This window comes from Trichosurus vulpecula, chromosome 7, assembly GCF_011100635.1.
Source record: "Trichosurus vulpecula isolate mTriVul1 chromosome 7, mTriVul1.pri, whole genome shotgun sequence".
In the NCBI taxonomy this organism is placed as follows: Eukaryota; Metazoa; Chordata; class Mammalia; order Diprotodontia; family Phalangeridae; genus Trichosurus; species Trichosurus vulpecula.
The window spans coordinates 201,778,132-201,804,677 of NC_050579.1; the positions used below are offsets into that span (position 1 = coordinate 201,778,132).

Consider the following 26,546-nt stretch of genomic DNA (forward strand, 5'->3'; position numbering starts at 1 on the left):
TAAGAAATGGGACTTTGAAATAACATTTCCCCAGGAGATCCTCATCTTTAAGTTATTGATTCTTGTGCTTGTCTAAAAAAGATATCATCCCACCTTTGATAAAGTTGCTACCCAAAACTTTCAAAAACAAGGACATTCAAAAAAATAGAACCCTTGCCTTACCAGGCATTTGTCTAATTTTGACCGCCATTACCACATAAAGTAAAGATGGAGTGAAATGGGCTCTCACAGGCCCCAGGCTTCTTAGTCTTTCTGACCTTCCCTGCTGCCTTTCCCAGGCCCCCTCCCGCAGCTGCCCCATTCCTGTTTCGATCACAGTGTTAATATTGCTTACTGCTATTTTTGCTCTTACCTGCTCACAATATGCTTCCCGATCTTCCTATGAGAAGACAGTATTGTCAGCGTACAGTATGCTGGGAAAGGTTTAACAGTGCATCCACAGGATGTTTACACATCTGCATCTTGGAACAGCTTAGTCTACAAAGTGCGTCTACTAAGAAAACTTGGCAGAACTAACACATGTTTGCTTTCCAGAAATGATGAAAAGCAACCTCTGTGATAGTTTCTCTTTGTGACTTTAGAACAAACTCTACATTTATTGTATAACTTTGTTTTAAGCCACACGTTAGAAGTGAAAATCCACTGGGGATAGGAGGTGGAGGATTAAATGCACACCAGCTTTTGGCTCCCATTTGTGATCATAATGTTTCTAAGATGCTTTTGGGTAGGTTTTGGTAGGAGTGAGCATGATGTGATACTCAAAAACTGACTAAAACAGTATTCCTTGCTTGGATATGAATTGTCTAGTAAAATTTAAAAGACATGATCAGCCAAATCATCCCATTATATGCATTACTTCCTGGGAATGATAATTACTGACATTTATATAGCACTTTAGAGTTGGCAAAATGTTTTACATACCTCATCTCACTTGAGCCTCACAACAACCCTGTGAGGTAAAGACCATGGGCATTATTATCCCCATTTTATAATGAGGAACCCAAGGCTCAGAGAGCCTAAATAACTTGTTCATGGTCTTAAAACTGGTAATGTCAGAGATGCAATTTGAACCCAAGCCTATATATTCATTCTGCCATGTTCCTACTGTGAATTAGGAAGTTATATTGAATAGCTTCGACTACTAGGGTAATAACCATTTGACATGCACTGTACCCCTACCTTTCCTTATGGGAAAACTTGGGTTCATGTTTTTGTAACTCCTTCAAAACAGTAGCTGCCAGTTTAGTTTAAAAGTTAATAAAAGAGGGAAAAAACCCTGTTTCTGCTTTTGCTGAATAATTAAATTTCTGCTAGCAATTTTGTAGGGTTTGGTGGGGGGGGGGGGGGGGCGTGGAGCAGGCCTGGTAGTTGGGATGCTTACTTGGTTCTCTAGCTATTTCAGGATGTTCGTTAAGTTATTAATTCATCTTTCATTTGAAGGCTCTTAAAAGAACATACACACAACTCTGCCATAGTATGATAGATAATGTAGTCTTGGGGAAAGGAAAATGTTCCAAGAGCATAAGACCCCCAAATAGACTAGAATTTCCCATTTCCTAGCAGAGTCCAGACAACATGTAATATACTACAGAGACTTGGTTGAGGACAAAGGGTGTCTCAGAAGGGAAAATATGAGGATGATAGATACCATGTGTGACAGGAGAGTGGGAAGAAGGGAAAGAGGGAAACAGATATCTCTATATTTTAAGAATGGAACCTTTCATTCTTAATCTCTAGCCATATACATGTATTACAATAGAGCTGAGAACCCTTTTTCCCCTGAAACAAAATTGGGTGTGTAAAGAGTAGAGGAGGGCAGCAAAACAGAAAATTCAGCCACAGGTGGAGGGGAGGGGGTTGACCATACCCTAGACAGTCCCCCACACTGGCTGAGGTGAGCCCTAAGAAGGTCTCATTACTGCAATGCAACAGAGCCCTAAGAAGAGGTCATCACTGAAATGCAACACTCTAGGGAAAGTGCCAAGGATAGGGATACTAGTATGCCTGCTCTGGACATCAGTGCTATTCATTCCACCCTAGTTACAGCTCTAATAGACTGGGTTTGGGGACTAGAGGAAGGAGAGAGTAAAACAGAAGTCATTTTTTGGAGTTTTATCCCACTGTCTAGGAGACTGTCTATTTCCCCAAAATATTCGCACTCATTGTAGAAAACAAACTAGAGTCAAGATGATCTGGTGTTATCACTTCATAGACTTTCTTCTCTTTGAGTCTGTCAGTCTTTGAAGGAATAACAGAGAAATGAGCCCCTGTAGGGAAATAAAAAATAGGGCAAAAAGAAATCCGAAAAATGAAAATAATAATACTCAGTAAGGTAGGCTGCTTCTTTCCCATTCCACAGCACTAAGTAGGGCAGAGTTCAGATGACAGGGGAGATAGAGCTGCTGGGAGATAACTGCTGGATTGGCAATTCACAATCATTCACACCACTGATACTCACTAACAGGCTGATAGTTAAGTAAACTGATTGCCTTCAATGATGTAGGAACAGTTTTAACAGTTGTGCTTCTAGAAAACACATTCAGGAGACATGCACTTTTCCACTTAATCTACAGAAGGGTCTAAATAGGTTAGCATCGTATAGCAGGGGGAAGAGAAAGCTTTGAAAAGGTGACATAGCCGTAGTCTCCAAGTCCATGAAGGATTCTCAAAGCCTAATACAGTGGCCTGTCACATAGTAGGTTCTTGATAAATGCTTATTGATTGGTATTAATTGAACATTAAAGGGGAAGGATCTTAGGGACTGTTCAGTTGTAGGAGCACGGATCTTAGATTTAGAACTGGAAGTATCTTAAAGATCACCTAGTCCAACCCTAATGAATTAATCATTAATCCAGCTGTACTCAAGAAAAAGAGGAAGAGAAGTTGGTTTAAATGGCAGCAGAAGAGACTTAGGTTAATTTATCAAGAAGAATTTTCCTATTAAGAAGATTGTTGACGAATGGAACAGTTGATGGAGCCCAAGAGTAGAAGTTCAGACTTGGGTTCTAGACCTGGCTTTGGCACCAGCTAGCCTTTGTCACTGCCTCACTCTCCTCATATTGTAGAAAAAGTGCTGAATTTTAAATCATGGAACTTGAGTTAAAATTATTATTCTGCCACTTACTCTCTGTGAGCCCTTGCACACTTGACCTTTCTGGGCCTTAATTTCCTCATTTGTAAGATGAGAGGGTTGGATTAGGTGATCTCTGAGGTATATTCCAGCTCTGAATCTAAGATGCCATACTCCTATGACTAAATGTCTCTAAGATCCTTCCCCTTTAATATTCAATCAATCAACAAACATTTATTAAGAACCTACTATGTGCCAGGGTTCTGCATTAGGCACTAGGGATGCAAATAACACTGCTTACAACAAGCTTATCTAACAGTGAAGACAGCAAGGACATATATTAACATATGTCAAATAAATAGAAAGAGAATAAATACAAAAGAATTAAATACACAGTAGTTTAGAAGGGAGGGCACTAGCCATTAGAAGGATCTGGAAAGGCTTATGCTGCACCTTTGAAGGAAAAGAAGGATTCTTTGAGGTTGTAGGTGAGATGGGAATGTGTAGGGGAAAGCCAGAGCAAAGGAATGAAGGTGAGAGATGGAGTGCCATGTATGAAGAACAGAGAGGAGCATTTTGCTGGATCTCAGAATGGAATATGGGTAACAACGTACAATGAACCTGGAAACATAGGTTGGAGACAAGGCTGTGAAATATGTTAAGAGCTAGAGGGTCAATAGAAAGCCACTGGAATTTATTGAGTACGAGATGTAAGATTGACATCATTTCCATTGTATGTCCCTTGTATGTCCTTGTATGTCCCATGAAAGCTAAACAAGCTATTTTCTTGGGTATTATTTTTATATGAGATAATATTTGTAAAGTCCTTAGCATAGTGCCTAGCACAAAGTAGTGCTTAATAAATTCTCATTCATTTTCCTTTTTTCCTTCCCTTCTATAGTTTCAAAGTTGCTGCTTAACAAACTTCCTTGTCTTGACAACCAAAGCTCCCTAAGACACTCCAAAAGTCACTCATTATATGAAGGTATCATGGAATTCCCGAGCTGGGTCCTTAGAGATCATCTAGTCGGAGGCTCTTAGCCTTTTTTAATTCATGGATGCCTTTGACAGTAAGGTGAAGCCTATGCACCTTTCTCAGAATAATGTTTTAAATTCATTTATCCATAGAATTACAAAATAAATCTATTATGTTGAAATATAGCTACCACTTTTTTAAGTTAAAAGATCCTAGGTTAAAAGCTTCATTGTAAATGATAATTATAGTTAGTATTTATATAGCACCTATGCTAAATGTTTTACAATGATTATATCATTTGATCCCACAACGACCCTAGGTGCAATTATTACCCCCATTTTGCAGTTTAAGAAAACTCAGTCAAATGGCTTAAGTGACTTGACAGGGTCACAAAGCTAATAAGAGTTTGAGGACAGATTTAATCTCAGGTTTTCCTGACTGTCCAGGGCTCTATCCTCTGCACCAACTAGCTATGCCATGTTACAGATGAGAGAACTGAGGCACTGGAGAAATTACATGATTCACTCAAGGTTGATTAATTACAATAATTAACAATTAATGAGTAGCAGTTACAGGATTAGGGCTAGTCTCCTGACTCCCATTCATATTCTCCTTCCACTATGTCACAAAAAGAATTCTAAAAAATGACAGTAACCAGGATACATAACCATGCAGGCCTATAGAGATATACAAATGTACACAAAGATTCTTCTAGTAACGCAGGATGGGAGGGATGGGCAGGTATAAGGACTAGACCTCTGATTTCACTGGTGTAGGATGAGTGAATTTCCTCTACCAGTTCAGGGAGGCAGAATGCCTCTGCTCTCCTGTTTAGACTCTTAGAGAATTGCCTGTAGCACAGAGCAGTTGGGTGATATGCCCAGTCACACAGCCAATAGGTGTCAGAGGTGGGACCTTTATGTGTGACCAAAATATTACATTGCTAAACCGTTGGAGAATTTTGAGTTTTCTACATAGACATAATCTTTTAAAAAGTACTCTCCAAAGCTTTAACTTTTTTTAATGAACAACTTGTTGTCCTTACCCACAAGGAAGTAAATCAACTCTATTTTCTGCGATAATATTTTTCCATGGCTATTATGAGAATAGATATAAAATTAAATCAACTGCAGTTATTTTAGAATCTGTGTAAAAAGAAGCAAAGGTTTGTAGCAAACATGATTCAAAACAGAACAGACTAATAGAGTTTGGTACCTATTCTTTGTGCCAATTAATATTTTCCCCTTCATAATTAGTTTCATACATCAGGGCAAGAGTCCAAATTTGCTTGCTTTGGGGAAACTTCATCCACTTGGGGAGATGATCTAAAAAGATTAGCTTGCTTGAAAAAGAAATTACTGGCAATAATCAGGGCCAGAGGGATCCCTATACAAGTGAAGATGAGTTATAGAATTAAAAGGATAATTTTAATTTGTTTCTCATGAAATAGAGAGAATAATGTGTTAGAGTGAATCAAGTCAACCATAGATCAGTTAAGAATTCCATGAGTTTATATCATCTTGTCAAAGAGTGTCCTGGAGTCAGTGAAAAGGACTGGTAGTTACCAGAAGACATTTTAATTAACTGAACTAAGTCCAGATGAAGGGCACTGAGTCCCGGGCAGCAAAGGAAGTTTCTTGAATTCTCTACACAAGATGGAACTTTTAAGCAGAATGGATGCTCATATCTAAATGTGGTAATAACAGGATCGAATATTTAATGGGATGGGAGACAGTTTTCAGTCAAGATTTTCTCTGCTTTGTGGGGTTGATTAGATCTCATGAGGCAAAAGGAAAGACCAGAGACAGTGTAGATATCATAGCAAAAACAGATTTATCACTGGGACCTACCACTTCTACCAAAGGTCCCTAGCAAAGATCCTAGAGTTTGTTACCTTCTATGCATTGACATTATACCATTCTCTTCATTTCAAATACACATGCCCTCCTAATTGGTCATCCAATAATAATAAAAACATTTCTACAATGTGTTGAAATTTATCAATCCTTTTCCTCACAGCAACACAGTGAGGTGGCTATCTTAAGATGCTCTTTTGCCTGAAACCCTAAGTTTCCTTTATTCCTACAGGTCAAGGAAATAAAATGGCATTGGACTTCCTTTCTTCTGAATAGGAGCAGGAGCTCTGAGGCATATCCCAATTCCCAGGGGGATGATGCACTCTCTACATGCTCCTAAGGAAGCCTTAAGGAGTCTTTGTCTACTATGCACCTCTCGAACATTCTAGAATGAGGAGCAGAGTCATGGAAAATCACAGGGACTCAAAAGAAAAGTGGAAAGTTACAACAACCACAAAAAGACTTACTGTAGGTGCTTGCCATGAGACATCTGTTGACAGTTAAGTCATCTGCTGCCCCAAAACTCAGGAATTCAAGAATTATCCTAAAATTGTTTTAAATGCTTTAGATGGATAGCAATTTTCATAGACTCAACTCTATATTATTTTTACTAATAGGAAGGAGTAGCACAGGATATTTTAAATGATGGATAATCATCCTATTTGGTTAAAAGGGCTCCTTGGCCCTATTCCTTGACATTGAGAAAATTTGTTGTAGGTCAGGGAGCAGAAAAATAGGTGGAGTTTGTAGCTGCTTGGTGTTTGAGAAAGGCAACTTTGTCATGAAGCATCCATGGTCCCCTTGGCAGAGTTTCCTGGTTGCCATGCTACCACAAGTGTCCATGACATTACACCAATGGCCAAGTTGTTACAGTCACTGAAGAGAGAAGGTGCCTCCCTACTCCCCACATGGTGGAATGTTTGGAGTGCATAAAGCAGGTCTAGCTTCCTCATGCAGAGAGGTAAATCATGCTATTTTTCCTCATGTGGGCATGATGGGTATGCGGTGGTGAGGCTGTTCCTCAGATGACTTGGTTCCATTTACTGCTTGACTCATTAAAAGGACTGACTGTCCACAGAACTCTGGGGGAGAAGGATTAGAAAGAGGCATTGAACCAATGATTTCTTTGGGACAGGGAACTCTGAGATGAGGAAACTTCCTCTACTGATGCAGGTTGTCACTTTTCCTTGCTACTTAAGAGTTTTAGAGGAGCACTTAGTCATAGTCAGTATGTGACTATGAACCTGAACCCAAGTCTTCCTGACTCTTAGTCCAACTCATTCTCCACTATGTAATGGCTACCTCTCTCAGCATAGGGAAGGCTAAGGGATGTAATTTATGGCTTGGATACTCTGACAGCACCAAACTGAGAACTCCTTTCCTGTTCCCAACACACGTAAACCACTACTTTCCAACCAGCTGGCTTTCCAAGTAGCTGGGATGGCTTCCAAGGAGTATGAGTAATTTGTGATACCAAGAAGCCATTTAAGCAAAATCAAGAGTTGACTATATATTAAATCTGCCTCTACACAGTGGTTATAAAGTGGCTGGTAAAAATCAAGAAGAGTTAGCCAGAACCTGAAAGCCCTTTCCAGAGAGAACACTTATGTTTTTATTAAGGAATTGACTTACCTATACACATTTTCTTATAATCTCTTATTTTGGTGGTTAACCCCCACCGTGATTTCTTTGAATGAAAAATTTGATAACACTGGAGTGAAAAGTATACTAAGAAATATGTATAAATATGTTTAAGTAATTGCTCATCTAAAAATATATACTGTAATCTATTTTCCCCAATACTGTATGTGTTAAGATCCATCCTTTATTTTTATAGGAAAATAAAATATATTAATAAATAAATGCCTGTAGCTCAGAAATTCAACATTTCGGTGCTCTGCTATTTGAATTTGGTGACTGAACGGCTATTTGATTGTGGGTACTTCGGCGTTAACCAAAATCTGATTGTTAAGTACTCTGTGGATTACTGGTATCAGAAAAAGGACACCTGTGAAAAGAGAGAAATTATTAATGGGATGTTGTTTTCTGGGAGATATGCCCCTTGACAATGGGATCATGTTATATTCATGTTGAGAGTCCTAAAACTCAGGGACTATGTCTGGGGTGACATGAGAACTTAACAGCAGCTGGAATCTAATTTACTTATTGGCTCTCCAGTCAAATTTTTAGCAATCGGTTCTTTTGGCAAGGGGGAAGGGAACTGTGGAAAGGGAGACACAAGCATAGGCATTTTCTAGGCCTCGGTTATGAAATTCTCATTGAACTAAGAATTCTTTTTGGTTACCTATTTTGCTTTATGACCTTCTTGGGCATTTTTTCTTTGTAATTTTAAGAGGAAGGTAACCATAAAATCTGAGTACTGAACATCTTTTTTTAAAAAAGGATTCACTCTCTAAGTCTCTACATTCCCATTCCCTTTTATTGAAAGCCCATCAAATTTTTTTTCCAATCCCAGAGACCTTAGTTATTGTTCTTCATGTGCAAACATACCCACACTCACACCCACAAATAGTATTTCCTGTAACTAAGCCCTGGGTTAATATTTTCTACATGGAATAGACACAGGGCTTTCTAATGATAAAGAAATATTTTTCAATTCCTATTTAAGATTTATTTAACAATGAAAATAAGAAGGGATTGGGTAAGTTGGAAACCATCAAACTTATTTCCTCATCAACTGGTCTGAATTCCATCTTGTTTCCCTTTTTGTTGCCTACATTATCTAGCCCATATGGTAATTAGAAAAAAACTATAATGCCTAGTCAATAGGTACCTCCCCTATCTGGGGTTCCCTGATATAAAACACATACTTTATGAAAGCTCAGACTCTTCAGAGTACTTAAAAATAATGAATTCCTCCTGTGTCAGCCTTTAATCTACCCTTTAGCAATCCAGTTTTCTGTGGATTACAGGTTTAACCCAATTATTTTCACAATGATGATTAAAATTTCGGTGAGATGAACACCAAAGAACCCTTTAGAGTGGCAAATTCAGAAAGAGCTTCTCTTTACTTAGCATAGAATACTTTCTTTTGGATATGTTTGGAAGAGTTTCTGGCACTCTAATAACGATAATAATAAGAGCCAGCATTTATATGGTATTTTAAAGTTTACAAAGTGCTGTACAAAAACCTCATTTAATCCTCACAACTATCCTGGGAGGTAGATGCTATTATTATCTCCCTTTTTCAGATGAGGAAACTGAGGCAGACAGGGGTTAAGTGACTTGCCCAGGGTCACAGAGCCAGTAAATGTCTCCAGTTGGATTGGAACTCAAGTTATCCTGATTTCAGGCTCACCACTCCATACAGTGCACCAGTCTCACTTTGATGATATGATTGACTTGAAAAAAGCTGCATATTTTGAATACACGTGTATTTTGAATACACGGCATATGTTGACAACTGGTCAGTTTCAAAATCTTCATTGTGCTGACTAGGATGTACATAAGATTACTTTTGAAAGTCACTTAAGATGTTCTGCTCTGTTCTATTAAGTGAATCACTCCCAACCTCTCAGTCATACTTGAACTCTCAAATATCAGCTTTTTGATTTTGGATGTTATTGACCTGCTGGAATTAAAAAAAAAAACTACCCTGTGGTTTGTGTCTCTTTTCCCTTACTGCCAACAGTATTAACTACTTTCAAACAAAGGCATGCTCATTGCATTTGTTTTTATTGGTTTTGAAAATACCAATGCATAAAATGCCTATTTTAAGAATTTTTTTAACAGTATAACTTTCCTAGATGATATCTCACTATTACTGGGACATACATGGAGCATATTTGTTTCCAGGCATATAAAAAATATTTGAAGTACACATATAGCCTTTAGTTATAGCATAGTTAGCATACATTATCCTTGTAAAATGAAAAACACCCATTTTATGACTGAATTAAACTCTATATTTAATATGTTCTGTTACCTGACACGGACAGGATTTGGATAAACAAAGAACTCGGTTAATAGAGAATTATGATGTGTATCATACCTGGATTACTAATTCTTAGATCTCAGTATAGCAAGTGTACTAGTGCACACCAGGCTTGGTTTCTTCTACAAAAAAGAAAAGAAAGAAAGAAAGAAAGAAAGAATCTGTGCCCAAACATTTTGAAACTTATCTATGCATGTTGTAATTGTAAAAATACATAGAGATATGTGCATGTAAATGTATATGTATATGTATATGTATGTATATATCCCCAAAGTGAAGATGGCAGATTATACTAGGAGATAACTGTCCCTAAATTGCCTCCCTGTCCCTACATCCTAGTCAATAGTATGTATTAAATCAGTTTAACCAGCTAGGCTGTCCTTTCCTAAACAATGCAAGGAGTTAACAAGAAAATCACATTGCTATGTGATTAAGGAGGTCTGGGTTTGTGAGTTGGTGAGAAAGTGTCACAATAAAAATTTCAGAGCTAGAATGGATCTTAGAAATCAGCTAGTCTAAGACCTTTTCAGAGACAAAGAAACCAAAGCACAGATTTTCTGAATATTCACAACATGAACATGAGGGGCCTAATTTGTAAAGAATGTCGTTTATGTCCTCCTGGTTACAGATAACATTTGGAAGGGGAGTTTAAATAAGACTTGGTCCAGTTTTTTGCTTATTGGACCAGTATGATGGCATAGAAAGATAATTTTTCAATGGGAAATAACTCTTTCAACTCTAGACTGACAGAATTCTTAGACGTTTTAATTACCATTTTAGTTTTTCCCATGAAGATTTGTTTTAATACATTTCAAGAGCTTAAATCTAGGGTTACTTTGTTATTATTAATGATGTAATTATATTTAAAGGTTTCCAACCCGGGGAGGCAAGGTAAACATGTTTGCCTTTAGAGCTCAGCAGAACTATTTGTACGTAATTATTCATACATTTCTGAGAATTTCAGCTGCCCCAGCAGTTTGCTTAGTGTTAGGTCACGGCATTGGTATTGATTAACAGAAAGAAACTAGTGCCATCTAGTGGTAAGATTGAGGTAGAACATTGAAACTTCAATTCGACAAATAAATTCATTAAGTGCCCACTAGGTGGTGAGTGGAGCAGCTAGATGGTGCAGTGGATAAAGTGCTGGGCCCGGTCAGGAAGACTCATCTTCCTTAGTTCAAATCTGGCCTCAGACACTTACTAGTTATATGACCCTGGGCAAGTCACTCACCCCGTTTGCCTCATCTGTAAAATGAGTGGAGAAGGAAATGTCAAACCACTCTGGTATCTTTGCCAAGAAAACCCCAAACGGGGTCATGAGGAGCCAGACATGATTAAACAAAGATTGCAGGCACTGTGCTAGAGGCTGATGATATAAAAAGGAAAAAACAAAACAAAAACCCCTCCAAACCAAGATGTTTCCCTGCTGAGGAAAACACGTGCACAGATAAACAAATAGAAAATAATAAAGTAAGCGTAAAATAGTTTTGTTGGGGGCAGGGAAGAGTGTTAACAACTGGGGAGGGTGTTTCAATCAACAACCATTTAAAATTACCTACTATGCGTCGGGCACTGTGCTAGGCAATAGGATACAAAGACAAAAACTGAAGAATCTCTGCTCTCAAGAAGAGTACATTCAAATGAAGGAGACATCATGTATGTGGGTAGACACATAGACAGAGAGACAGATAGCTAGCTAGATAATTTGAATCTCTATATATGTATGTCTCTTTATAAGTGTATGTTTACATAAAAGACAGATAAAGCAAACATAAGATGACCTTAAGGACAGAAAGGCCTCAGGTACAAGGTGACACGAACTGAGTCTTGAAGAAAATCAGCGATTCCAAGAGGCAGAAGTGAGGAAGAGGGCATTACAGACATGAGGGATAATCAGTGCAAAGCTGTCTATTTCCAAAGATGGGTGATAGATAGAAAGTCAAAATAAGAACTGCAAGAAAGCTAGTCTGGCTGGATTGTTAAATTAGGACCACTTGTAGCCACTGAAAGGAGGACTCCTTGGGTTTGAGAAGTTTAAAAATGAATAGTTTTTATAAGTTTCACTTACCCATTTCAATTTCTTCATTTCATTGAGAAGCAAATGTTTTTGCAAATGACAGATTTTTATGGTAATCCAAGTGTCCATACTGGGGGAAAGGGTGGGGGGTGGGGCGGGAAGGTAATATCCAAGGGAGATTTGTCACAGGATATTCTTTATAGCTGGCTGGAGATGGGAGTGGGATACCGTAGGCTTACAAATCTGTACCCAGATATTAGGTGGTGATATGGCAGTTTGCCAGATTGGAGAAGCTTCAAAGACAGCTTTTCCTCTTTCCTTTCTTCCTTCCTTCTTTGCTTCCTTCCTTCTCTCTTTTTCTTTTCTTCTTTCTCCTTTCCCTCTTTCTCTTCTCTCCCTTCTTTCCCTCCTTCCTTTCAAAAGTCTCATCTCTGATGTATGCTTCAGATGTTCTCTCCTTCCAGGATGTTGATTGATGGGGAGCAAGGTGATTTCTGCTATGTCTGCTTCCAGATCCATGCTTTGGGATCTTTATTTTTTATTAAATTTTCTGATTGTCAATCAAAAAATCAGTCTCTCTCCCTCCTATCCCCTCCTAATAAAAAGAAAAGAAACCCTTATAACAAATACCCATAGTCAAACAAGACAGATTCCCACGTTGACCATATTTTGGAATCTTTAAATGCAGTAATTGATTGAGCAGAAAGGAGTGTGGGACTGAAAGACTTCCCTATTAGCTTCAGGTCTGCTAACAAAAAAGATATAGAAGTTTCATCTCCAGATGAAACTCCAGATACTGCGGACTTATCTAGGCCCAAGTAGACAGGTTTTTATTGGAAAAATAGGAAGTTGGAAAAAGAAATACTTTCTCAGCTGGTTTTAGAAGTGAAACCAAGGAATAGGAAAAAATTAACTTTTATAGGCTATGTGCCAAGGATCTTGCAGGATCATTCAGGAGAATGACCTAGGGTTATTCAGTCAAGCAAGCAATCAGAGGCCATACAGAAGTGTCTGTCTGTTTATCTCTCTATCTTAATCTTGAGAGCTCCTTATGAAATACCACCTCAAATTCCTTAGGCTTACAGGAAGAGGACTAAACTGTTAATACACAAAGATCTTATCAGGAGGATAAAGGTCTTATTGATATAGCTAAATGTAAGTGTGCATATGCATATATTTATCCAATAGAAAGAAATATTGTGTCAGGTACATTCTTCAGGGTGAGGAAATTGCACCCGCAATTACAAAATTCTCAAAAGGAAAATCCTATATACCTAATAAGGGATGTGGAACTACAAACACCAAACCTTGTGGAAAACATCACAGCAGTTAAAAGTAATTAGTCCTGTCACAAATGTAGAGTCCATGGAGGGGAATAATGTGTAATAAGGCTGAAAAATGAGGGTGGAGCCACTTGGTAAAGGTCTTTAAGTGGCAAACAGAAGTTTCTATTTGTGTGACATGGTCAGACCTGTGCTTTAGAAAAATCACTTTGACAGCTGTGTGGAGCATGGATTGGAGTGGAGAGAGAGTCGAGGTAGGGAGATGAATTAGGAGGCAATAGTGCAAGTAAGAGGTGATGGAAGGGGGCAGCTAGGTGGTGCAGTGAGTAGAGCACTGGCCCTGGAGTCAGGAGGACCTGGGTTCAAATCCAGTCTCAGACACTTGACACACTTACTAGGGGTGTGACCTTGGGCAAGTCACTTAACCTAATTGCCCTGCCTTCCCTCACCCAACCCCCACCCCCGCCAAAATAAAAAAAGAAAGAAAAAGAGGTGATAGAAGGCCTGAATTAAAACAGTGGTTATGTTGTGAGTAGAGAGAAGGTGTAAGTGAGTTGCTGTGGAGATAGAATCAACAAGATTAGAAAATACCTCATGCAGGAGACACAAGCTCAAGGTCAAAGGAAGCTAGAGATTTCAAGAGAAGGAAGTGAGGGAGAAGAACATTCCAGGCAAAGAGTTCAGGCTGCACATAAACAAAGGGGTGAGAAGGGAAATGAAGTGTACACGGAACAAGGAAGCCAGTTTGACTGGAAAGTGGAGGGGATTATCTGAATAATCTGAAATTGTACTAGAAATGTAGGCTAGAGGCAACTTGTGAAGCCATTAAGTGCCAAGTGGAGGAGTTTGTATTTTATCCTGAAGGTCAAAGGGAGTCACTGAAATTTCTTGAACGTGGAAGTGACTCTTTTTTGGGAGGTGGGGGAAATATTAATGTGGCAGCTATGCGGAACTTTGTTTAGTACTGAGGGAAATGGAGGTAGTTAGGATTATGTAGGTAATAGGTGCTATTACCTGAGTGACAAAATTTTAAAAGTTTTGAAAATTTTGGAAAAAATATTTCCCAAATAGAATAATAATAGTCTGTATTTAAATAATGCTTTAAGTTTTAGAAAGTATTTTTACTTATGCTGTTTCATTTGGTCCTCGTAAGAATCCTTTAAGATAAATGCTGATATTACCCTCAGTTTACAGATGAGAAAACTGAGGCCAAGGGAAGTTAATTGACTTGCCTAGGGTCACAGAGCTAGTTAATGTCTGAGGAGGGGAAGGAAAAAAGGAAGGAAGGAAGGAAGGAGGGAGGGAGGGAGGGAGGGAAGGAAGGAAATATTTGTCAAGTGCCCACTATGTGCCTTGCACTGTGATAACTGTATTATAAATGAGATCTTATTTGGACAATCCTTCAAGGCAGGTGATATTACCATCCCTGTTTCTTTCTCCAATGGATTAGGCAAATAGAGGTTAAGTGACTTGTCTAGAATCACATAGCTTTAGTAAGTGTCTAAGGCTGAATTTGAACTCAGGTCTTCCCAACTCCAGACCTAGCACTGTCCACTTAACTGTTCTACCTAGAATACTTTAAATACAAAAATTAACATGAAAATAGAGTCTAATGTCTGAAAGAAATTAGATATGGGGTAATTAGAAACCACCAATCTGAAATAAATACTTTTCATATATAAAGGTTTAGTGGTAAGAGTCCTAGAGTCAAGAGAGATGGTTTCAAATCTTGTCTCTGACACTAACTGTATGTCTGTGGGCAAGTCACTTAAAACTTTATTAGCCTCAATTTACTCAACTGTAAAATAGAGATAATAATCCCTGTAGCACTTATCTCTTAGGGGTGTTTGTAAGGATCTAATTTATTTTTTATCTTTTAGTTAGCACTTTGTAAGTGTTTATTGAATTGTTTGACTAAAAGTAAGGTAGAAAAAATATTAGAATTCTTCCTCAAACTGCTGATATGCCTGATCTCAGTCAGTACTGCTGCAGTGTTGCTAAGGTTGATAGGGATGTGTGAATCTTTTTTGGTGGGGTGTAGGATGGGGAGCAGAAGGGGGAGTTCAGATCTATAATTGCCTTGGGGAAGGTATACCTTCTGCTGTTGCAGGTCAGCTACTGGTCTGTCACTTATAGTCTCAGAGTGTTGCTTGGGAGGCACTGAGATGTTAACGGACTTGCCCATGGTCACAAAGTCCGTATGTGTCAGTGGCATAGCTCATGACTAGCCTCTATTCACTATATCAAGCTGTATCAGTAAATCTCTTGGGATGGTAAACTACTTTTGAGCAATGGTAATAAGGTACATTGGAAAGACCAGCAGATCAGGAGATGTGAGACCTGAGTCTTCCCTAGAGCCATAAGTAGTAGTGATTTGTGATTTGTGCCTGGAACAGCACAAGCAGTGCCCAGGATGAGCAGTACAAAATGAACCCTCAAACCCACTTCTTCAGAGAGGGTAGAGGAGAGAGGGCAGAGTTCACAGCTGCAGTACTGTCCAAACTGAGCAGATGCCCTCCTTTTCCGCAGTCCCTCCCCACATACATGGCTCAGGTGTCACCTTGAGACTTTTTTCTTCCTTCTGGGAAAGGGGATGCATTTGGGTAAACCGTGACTGTCATAGGGGAAAGCAATGGCTTCTCCTCTGTCTGTGCCATCTCCAGAGGCACCCAATCTCAACATCTTTGTTCCCAACATTTTTAAGCTTTGGCAGACAATTCTAGTCCTTTGCCATCCCCTATAGGACAGAGAAGGAGGTACTACTAGCTCATGATCATGGATGTGGGTGAACAAGGTGGGGGGTGGGGGTGGTGAGGTGAAAGGGAGAAATGGGGAAGGGTGTCAGACCTTCCTTCCCTGCTCTTTGCAAGTCCTCTGGGTGTAGTGACATTTTGTCCAGTAACAATGTGTCATCAAAACTCCCCCTAGCCAACAGTCAGTGTGCAGCTGACATAGGGAGTGTGTCTTGTGGTTCTCTCTGGCAGGGACCACTCATTGGGAATACCCATGCTAATCTCTACCGTTTCTGTACTGCCAGAAGATTGCAATGGCTTCCAGTCCTGTCTAAGGACAGAAAAAAAAAAGTCCTAGTCTCTACCACTTTAGTTAGAGCTCTGATAGTGCTTTTGTGACATTTATTTAGTTGTGTAACCACAGACAAATTGCTTTATCTTTCTGAGTCAGGGTTTTCTTCTCTGAATAATGGAAGACAATAATACTGGTTCAACTTACCTCAGGGTTTTCAGAGGAAAGTGCTTTGTAAGCCTTACAGGGCTGTGTATAAAAGTAATTATTGTTGTTCAAGTGTGACTCCATTGATCACAGCAATCTATACTGTCCAGGGGTTTTCTTGGGAGAGAAACTGTCATTTCCTTCTTCAGTGGATTAAGGCAAACAGAGGGTAAGTGACTTATCCAAGATCACACAGGTAGTAAGCCTCTAAGGCTAGATTTGAACTCAGGTTTGCCCGACTCTGGGCCCAGCACTCAATACACTGAGCCTTCTAGCTGCCTCTTAAGTCATTATTGCTATCCTTTTATCTGGCGCTTAAAGAATGATATTCTAAAATGTCTGTAGCAGCAACAAAGTATTGGAAATTGAGGGATGTCCATCATTGGGGAATGGCTGAAAAAGTTGTGAAATATCAATACTACTGCGCTATGAGAAATGGTAATCTTAGAAAAATATGCAAAGACTTTCATGACACAGTGAAGAACAAAATAAGCAGAACTAAGAGAACATTGTGCACGGTAACAACGATATTGTTTTAAGAATGACTTTGAGCACATAAGTCATTTTGACTATTACAAATACCCAAATGAATGATAAAGGATATCTGAAGAAAGACGCTATCTGCATCCAGAGAAAGAATTGATAAATAGAAGTATGGATAGAATAATTTTACAGATATAGATATATATATATACATATATATATATATATATGTATTTGTGTCTAATGGTAGCCACCTCTAAGTTAGGGGGAGGGGAGAGAAAAAAGTGGGAAAATTTACATGATAACTTTATTATATATGTAAAAGAAATAGCAAGTTGTACACAATAGATTTACAGTTTCATGTTCAATCATCTTTTTAAAAATTATACTGTTATGGAAATGCTTGTTTTATTCCATAAATTTGAAAATAAATAAAAGGGAGGGGGACAAGAATGGTAATGGCATGTGTAACCACATAAAAAAATAAGTATGGGAATCAAACCAGTCAGTTAACAAGTGTTTATTGGACAACTAATGATAAAAGCAACATGTTTGCATAGTGCTCTAAGATTTTCAAAGCACTATGCAAATAAACTTTCTACATAACAACCCCTATCAGTTAGGTAGGACTTAGTTTATGCTAGGACATTGCTAAACATCATTTTGTGACTTTACTTTTGTGCAAATAAACCTAAACTTGAAAGTCTACTCAACTGGTCTCCTTTAATAGAAATGTAGGCACTATGGATATTGCAGTCTTAGAGATTTAAACACTGAGTGACCTTGGCTAAGTTTGTGATCTCTACTATTTTTTAAAACCTAATACATCCACAAAAAGAAATATAGATATTTTAGTAAACTTTTATTGAGTGTCCCTATATTGTTAAAATTTCCTCTTCTTTCCTTCTCGTTCCTCCACTCAAGAGCTATCCCCTATGACAAAGAATTTTTATAAAAGAAAAAAAAGAGTAAAACTGGTCAACACAAAATATTCTAACATTATGTGCAATGTTCCATAACCCATGGACCTTGGCCTCTGCAAATGAGTGGGGAGAAGTGTCTTTTCATATCTCTTCAATTGAGGCCAACTTTGTCTTTCAAATTTCTCAACATTCAGTTTTATTTCATTGCTGTTCCTTTCGATTATTGTAGTCATCATACACACAAAGACACACACACACATATTTTCCTGACTCTTCATACTTTACTATGCATCAATGTATGTAAGTCTTTCCATGCTTTCTTAGAGGAAAATAATATTCTATTACTTTCATGCACCATAATTTGTTTCACTCTTCCCCATTCAATGGACATCTATTTTGTTTTCTGATCTTTGCTACCACAAAAAAAAGTGTTATTTAAATAAATATTTTCGTGCTTATGGAATCCCTTTCCTTCTTTGTCACATACCTTGGGGTATATGCCTAATAGTGGAATCTTTGCATCAAAGGATATGAACATTTTAGTAACTTTTTGCATGATTCCAAATTGCTTCTCAGAATGGTTGTACCAATTCATTGTTCCACCAACAATACATTAGTGTACTAGTCTTTCCACAACCACTCCAAGCTGACTATTCCCATCTTTTGTGTCTTTGCTAATTTGTTGGTATAAGGAAAAACCTCAAGGCTGCTTTGATTTTATTTGCATTTCTCTTAGAAGTAGTGATTTGGAGCATTCTTTCATATAGTTAATAGCTTTCCGTTGTTCTTTTGGGAAGTTTGTTCAGATCTTTTTACTGTTCTCTATTGTGGGAATGTCTTTTGGGCACAGTTAGTTGTCTATATGGATTGATATCAAACCTTTAACAGAGATATCTGACACAAATATCTTTTCCTAGTCAACCACTTCCCTTTTAATTTTAGATGGCTTGATTTTGTTTGTGAAAAAAAATTCAATTTCATGTAATCAAAATTATCCATTTTATCTTTTGTAACTGTGTCTATTCCTTCTTTGGTTAAGAATTCATTCTCTTTCTATAGGTTGATGATCTGCTTCCCTCCTAATTTTTTTATAGTATAATTCAAGTCACACATTCATTTTGAATTTATTGTGCAATATAGGATAAGATATTGGTCTAAGCCCATTTTTTGCCAGAATGCTTTCCAGTTTCCCCAAGAGTTCTTATCAAGTAGAGAGTTCAGAAAAATGGGTCTTAATTGGGCTTAGCTAGTGTAGGAAAGTGTGACCTGATGAAAAATAATAATGTGGTTTCCATTTCTGTCTTAACTGCTAAACCACCATAGGATTCTGATTAGGTCCCTCACTGTCTCAGTTGTTCCCTTGGTAAAATGGGCCAAAGGGAATTTCCCTGCATTAAATAATGGTTTGAAAAGCGCTTTGAGAACCTTGAATGTAAAGCATAATCATAGTTTAAACAAGTTACTCAAGTTTAAACAAGTTACTCAAATATGGCAGATTATATCTATGGCAATTCAATGTCCAGGATTTATCTAAGATTGCTCCAATTTAAAAGTCCATTTCTAAATCAGAAAAAAAAATTCTCCATCAAATCATATGTTCTGATTTTTATTCAGAAAATATGTTCACCAAAATTGTAAGACAAACCACTGGACTGATGGAGATGGCTCTTTTATTTTCTTCATGTGTTTTAGTGAAATATAAAACATAGGCATTATCCTTACTTTTAGCTTTGGATTTCAGCTTGAGTATAATTGAAGATATGTTCTTTTTCTATTTTCATTCTAGAAAGCATCATCATTCATCAGTTACGGATGAACTCTAGATGAAAAACAATACCAAGCATATACTTTGTGTGTGCATCTCCTTTGAACCCCAGCTGGATGAATATTACTTCTGCAAGCCTTTTGCCATCACCATGGTCTTCTATGCTACTGATCACTAATGGAAATAATTTACTACTTCCAATGAATGTTTTGGGGGTAGAATTTTAAAGCTTAAAGGCGCCTTGCTAATATGGAAATGGGTAACAAGAGCAATACAGTCTCTGTGCCAATTGAATTTTATTCTCCTATTTGCAAAGCTTTCAGGTCCACTGGCACATGCTTGTGTTTGTTGTTGTTATTTGCTATGTAATTTATTTTTTTAAAGTACACTTTCTAATGTGATTTTTCCATTTCCATTGTCAATGGCACATGGAATTGTTGAATACACTGTCAATTCCTCAAAGTGTTGATATTTGTTTTCAAAATTATAAAGAAATGTAATGCCTTTTTTTCTTTTGGTTGAGCTAGGTATTTTTAAGGAAAACAATAAATAATATTCTGTCCAATTTCCCAGGGTGAATTTGTAGTTAAAATTTGAGAAGCACAAGATCCTTACAAGGGACTTTTTTTTTTTTACATAGTGCTATGGTTCTGAATGTGGTTCAATACTAACAAATAATAGCTATGGAATATGTCCCGATTTCCAAGATTGATTTAAAATATTTTCCACTATTTGTGGAAGCTGCTGTTATTTAAGAGTGTTCTTTGCCAAAACCCCAAATTTGATGCTAATCACACTGGGAAATGATACACTTAATTGAAGTGTGGAAGCTTAACCTGACATTAACCTGATATATTTATTGTAACTTAAAAGCCAATAAAGGCATACCCCACTTAACTTGGTTCTGTGAAAATGTGATTTAAGGCCGAGTAACATTAGAAGGGGGAAAAGAATGTTACTACCGTTGAGACTTCAAGCACCAGTTTAGACTGGATCATTTCAAACCACCTGATTTGCATCTCAGGGCAGCAGCTGAACAATATTACATGAGGGTTTCTCAATATTATGGTTGGGTTTGGTTACAGCGCATTATTGATGTTATTGTAAAATGACATTTTTCAGGGCATGGTTACACAAGATATAATTATGCCTGTAGTTTCAGACTGACAATTGAAGTGTTTTCCTACTTGTGGTATGTAATGATAAGTAGCGATAAGAAGGGACTGTGTGCTGCTAGCATAGCCTTGGTGAGGTCAACATTTTGTTATATCCTCAAAGTTTATCCTGCATGAAAGTCTAAAGATGGTCAAGTGTGATGAAAAATAAATTAAGCGTGATTGCTATTCACTGATGGGTAGGATAGATGATTATTATGACAAATCTTTATGGACTATTTTAAAAGCTGAGAAATGTGATTTCTAAAGGGAAAGACAATCTCCCTTACCGAAATCTCATTGTCAGAGCTGCTATCGATTCAGTTTTATGTGAAAATTTGCCCAAAGGTTTACTTGAAGTGCTGACATTTTTGTTTTTCTTTAACCTTTGTCAATATGAAAACATTTTCAATAGGTTCTATAACAAAACATCATATCTGGGAGCAACATAACAGGAGAATGAATCTGACAAATTAAAAATCGATTGAACATATTTCTAATTTTATCTCTACATATATTAAGTAAATAATAAAATATTGTAGTTAAGGAAGACTTTACTTTCAGTGCCAGAAGGATAATGAAATCAACACAAGTGATACTGTGATGAGGTTATGGCTTCAACTCCCAAAGAATGGAGCCCCTGATGTTATAGACTTGAAAGAAGAAGCCCTTACTGGGTTTGAAAAGGAGTGGGAGAATTTCGAAATTCTATGACAAGGACACATTTTTCCCTTCTGTGGATTTAGAGAGTGAAGAGTTGTGCCTTATAGAAAATAGCAAGAGAATCAAGTTCAATGTATATTATATAACCGGGTTGCCATATTATATGTTTAAGTAATTTTGGTTTTCACAAAGATAAAGAAATATTACAATACATTAGTTCTGGTCCAAATAACTATGATAGCATTGCTATGGCTTGTAAAATTTTGGACTGCTGGTCAAAACTAATATTGTATATATGTGTGCAGTTGATATTGCTTTCATTATAAGGTTTTGTTTTCTAAGAAAGTTGAATTATCATGATATTTCAATTTCAGAAGAGCTATGTAACATTGTTATAGCTGGGGTTTATGATTAAGTGCCTTATACCTCTGATACAAAAATTTACTCTGCAATGAAATATTGCATTCAGTCATCATTTAATAGCTCTTCCCTTCTACCCACACCTAATGAATACTATAGATTTGATGATGTTTCCATGTGTTATAGAATAATGATTCCAATTTCAATTAGTCTTTAATCTTGTCACACAGCACTGACTTTTCACTGAAATGCTATAAGCAATCTGTAATATTTTTATTACCTAAGATGATTATTTTCCTGATATATTTAGAATGCACCACATTATCCCAAAACAAGAAAGGCTGAGAATAATGGCTACAACCAGAAACAGTTTAGATAGAGGTTCATGTTTCTATCCATTCTATAATGAAAGCTTCTGTATATTGAATTGGAATCTGAGGGCCCAGGAGTTGAATTTAACATAGTAATTTAAAAAGTGAATATGTTAACAACATACAGAATTAGCAAAGATCAGAAAGCTTTATACAGTGAAACATATAACAGTAGGATCCATATTTATAGGGTCATAGATTTAGAGTTGGAAGGGGCCTTAGAGGCCACCTAATCTAATGTATTCAACATATAACCAAACCAGTCCATGAATGTATCAAACCATAATACCCCTGTTTAATATCCAGGTTATTCCTATGGAATTCCTTTTCCCACTTCCACCCCTACATCTGATAATATGAATAGAGCCCTTTGCTAAAGTAGTCTTTCTGGAATATCCCTGGGATACTGAATCATAGGTATATACCAGGCTATCTTTGATTATTCTTATTAGAAGGGATATACTTTTATGGCTCCAAAAGTTTCTCCCATTATTGCTGGAATAGAAGGGACAGTAGTAGTTCAAGTTGTTACCATCTCCAATAGTTTTCTAGTTCTGTGTCTGTAGCGACTCTAGTAGGGCAGCTGATATGGGGAGGGGTTGTGGCAGCAGGTGAAAACTTGAAATTCTCAGTAGTGGCAGCAATAAAGACGGGAAGGTAATTGGAAATAGAGAGAGGATAAGTTAGATCCCCTTGAGAATATTTATGCCTCAGTCTGGAACTAACCTAGGCTCACAAAATTTCAATATCTGTTATTAGAATCAAATCCTAATAATCATCAAACTAGATAATGATGCTTTTAACAATGGATAATTTTTAAATGCTCTCCCAATGGGATTATATCAAACTTCTCAGTTCATATCACCACAAGCCTTTTTTTAACAATGAAATACAATGAATCCACTGTTCCACTTAATTCTTGATATAAGATATTACAGAAAGAAAATGTCCTGAGATAATTCTCTATAGTTACATATTGATAAAATATCTGTCTTTATGGCAGCTAGTAAATATAGCAAATAGAACAAATTTCAGAATGATAGCCCTAATTACCCACATGTGAAGAATTGATGACAGAGCTTAGGCTTAGGACAATACCAGTTTGAAAGAAACATTAACCTGAACTGATTATGCAACATAATAGCTTAAGTATAAGCAGAGAACCCTTGATCTGAAAAGAATTTCATAACCACCTAAAAGTGCCATGTTTGCCAATCAAAGAAGGAAAAATACAAAAAGCTATAACAAACCCCCCAAATTATGAGGATTTGAGAAATTAATCTTACTTTGTAGATCTTTGATATTTGTATTTCTCAGATTTTCAAGCACTTAGTACATAACTCCATGATTTTGTGAAAGCTATTATATTTTTTACTTAGAAAAATACTATAAGTTCATTCATTTTGAACTGAAACATTCAAGGTGCCATAACATGCTACATTCATTCTCCAATGTTATTTCTTGTATATGTTATTTGGGAACTTTATCTTATTATTCGTGAGTTTAGCTGTTTTAAAACTGCATATTTATAGTCTATATTTTGGTTTAAAGAATATGAGCTATATTCTTCCACACAAAGAAGCTTATAATTTGATGTTATTAGAATTTGTGGAGATTTAATGTATTATCAGAAAAGGAATACATTTGAAAAAGTTTGGAAGTACATTTTATTTTCCTAATACTTATAACACAATGTACACTTAATATTGCTTCCTTTGAATTGTATTAATTGAGAAGTTTATTATTTTCAAGTGAAACCTATTAAATATGTGCATTTATACTTATCTTTTATATGAATGCAATATCCTGCCTTCAATTCTTCACTGACTATTGAATTTATTTAACTAATTAATATGTTTGGAGAGTTAGTTATAAAGTCAACAGTACCAGTCGAAATCTCACCAGAGTGTGAGAAAAATAAGGTTTGTAAAGTAAATGCATTGTGCAATATTCCTTTTGAGTTGAAACAAACTTCATAGAAAATAAAACCATGTTTTAAATGAGTACAGAGCCTCCTCTTCATTTAAAATGTAGCCCCCTCTTTTCCCAACACACCAACCTGCACTTGGCTTACTCCAAACTACCCCTTAGGTTCATCCTGTAAGTCTGATTCTACTTACCGACCGTAACTCACAAGCACCTACCAATGTGTTTACTTTTATTAGTCAGATGGAAGACAGTGGTTCAGAGGGAAGGAATTTAATGAAATAGCATAGTAAGAAAATAAACATGGGACATATTCTTCCCAAAACACACTTATTGCCAGTGAGAAGAGTGCGTATACTTAGGGAATATAGGTAGGTATGTAGAGAACCAACACATACCGTCACGGTTGCTAGGAGGCCAGGGACTCATAGATGTCATGATGCTGCTTCCACCAGTATTGCACTGGTGTAGTTTCTGCTTGGCACTGTTCTGTTAGTTTCATGTTCGCTGCTAGGTTTTGCTTCTCTGGACACACTACTTTCTAGATGTTGGTTACAACTGTAGTTCTCAGTTGAGATGTGACTTTTTCCTTGCAAGAACAAGACTGGGCTTTACCATCTGTCATTTAGCTTAAAGCCCAGAGACTTAAGGTTCAGATATTTTAGGGAGGTAGACTCTTCACATACTTGATATCAAACTAAGGAAAACCCTCCATATTCTATCTCTTCATAAAGGGGGATCTATCAGTTCATATAAACTTATCTATGGTCAGCTTTCTTTTCCAGATGGAGAGTCTTACCCTAGAGAAGCTAAGTTTTTTTAAAACAGAAAGCAACTACCAAGCTAAGTAGAAAGCGGAGGCATTCAGTCAGTGTTTCAGTTTTCTGGATCTGGGGCTGAGCCACAGTCCTTTGTTCCATACAACTATATGACTTAGGGGTGGAAATTCCCAAGCCCCATTTTGATTTAGTACAGGGCTGTCCAAAATATGACCCATGGGCCACACGGCCCGCAGTGCACTTTTATGTGGCCCACCTGTGAGTTTTAATTTTCACAAGTGAAAAAATAAAAGAATAATTTGCATGGAATACATATTAAATTTTTTTAATTCCATCACTAATAAATAATCTCATTAATATTAATTTCCTTTGGTGCTTTTAAACAGTATTCTGGATGGAACATATCACAAGGAATTTTCAATCCATCTGTGGGATGTGTTCCGTCTGTACAATACAGACTAGTCAGTATGCACCTACCTTTATACTGTTGTGTTGTTGCTTTGTTGTTTTGTGTTTGCTTTTGTGCCTTCGCCTGTCATATTGATGATTCATGTTCCCCCACTTTCTATTAGTGTACTGTATTTTTTATTCTGGGTGCAGCCCTTGAATAACTATTTTACTTTAATGTGGCCCTAAGATAACCTAAGGTTGGATGACCCTGATTTAGGGTATGAATAAATTTGAGCCAAAACAAAGGCTAAGTAAGTGGAGGCATAGTTGTTGTTCTCCACTTACCTAGCCCATATTTCTACATTTTTGAGCCACCCTACAAAAATATTTTCTTTTTTAACTTTGGCATTCTCTTACTTATTACAGACATGCTACCCCTAATCACAGAACAGAAAAGCACAGCTATAACAGGTTTGGCAGGTCAAGTTAGTGTAACCTCAAAGGGCTTCAGAATCAGATAGTAAACAATGTTCATTGAACATACACAGGATACAGAGGACTGTGGGAAAGTACAATAGAAATAGAAGCTGGTCCTTTGAAGGGTTCATGTTCAATCTAGCTGGGGAGAATGAATACGTGAAAACAGTTTAAGAATATGCCAGCAATTAGATTAAAAATTAGATGTTCCAAAGCATTAGAGAAAACAAAATAAAAGAGTGATCAAAGTTATAGTATTGGGTATTAATAGGGCTAGGGAAAGAGCAGGATTTTCTGCAGCTATAAATTTAACTTACTTCTGCATTCCATCTCTGGTGAGTAAAATTCAATTAAAGTAGACGAAGGCACATATTCTCTAAGCAAAGTAACAGTTTATTAGCAGGGTGGGAACCTGCCAAAAGAATGGGCCGAATGACAGCCTCAGTTAGCTAAAAAGACTCCTAGATCAAGATGCAGCTCCTTTTTGTAAGCATAGAATGAAGAGCAGAACAGTAGGTAAGGAAATAATACAATTGGTTACAGGGTTGGTGACATCGGTGAGTTGAGGACAACATGACTGGTTACATGGCTGAGGGAAAAAATATGATTACATTATATATTAGTTGCAAATTGGGAATGAGGGACAAGCAACAGCCCCCTCCTCCCTTCCTGTGACTGAGGAATGTTCATTGTTTGAGTCCACCTGCAAGGTCACAGATAGTGGACCAGACATCTTGAAGGATAGCTTGGTGGCGTATAGATTCTGGACCAGACTCCCTGACATCCATCCACATCCCTCAAGGATAGCAGATTTTCTTGAGGCAAGCATAGAACAGTAATTAGCAGAACTGGATTAACTCTTTACAG

General features: G+C 37.2%; 1 protein-coding gene across 2 annotated transcripts in view; it reads left to right on the forward strand.

Annotated features, from left to right (window-relative positions):
- The window catches only part of FILIP1 (filamin A interacting protein 1), a 278,842-nt gene extending 254,731 nt beyond the window's left edge, over window positions 1-24,111 (forward strand). For both annotated transcript variants that reach the window (XM_036766532.1, XM_036766533.1), the window contains exon 7: window positions 19,581-24,111. Coding sequence is in view for 1 of the 2 variants with exons in the window: in XM_036766533.1 (XP_036622428.1) it covers window positions 19,581-19,621 (41 nt within the window). In the remaining variant the exon portion in view is untranslated. The remainder of the gene's footprint in view (window positions 1-19,580) is intronic.
- The last annotated feature ends 2,435 nt before the right edge of the window (window positions 24,112-26,546 follow it).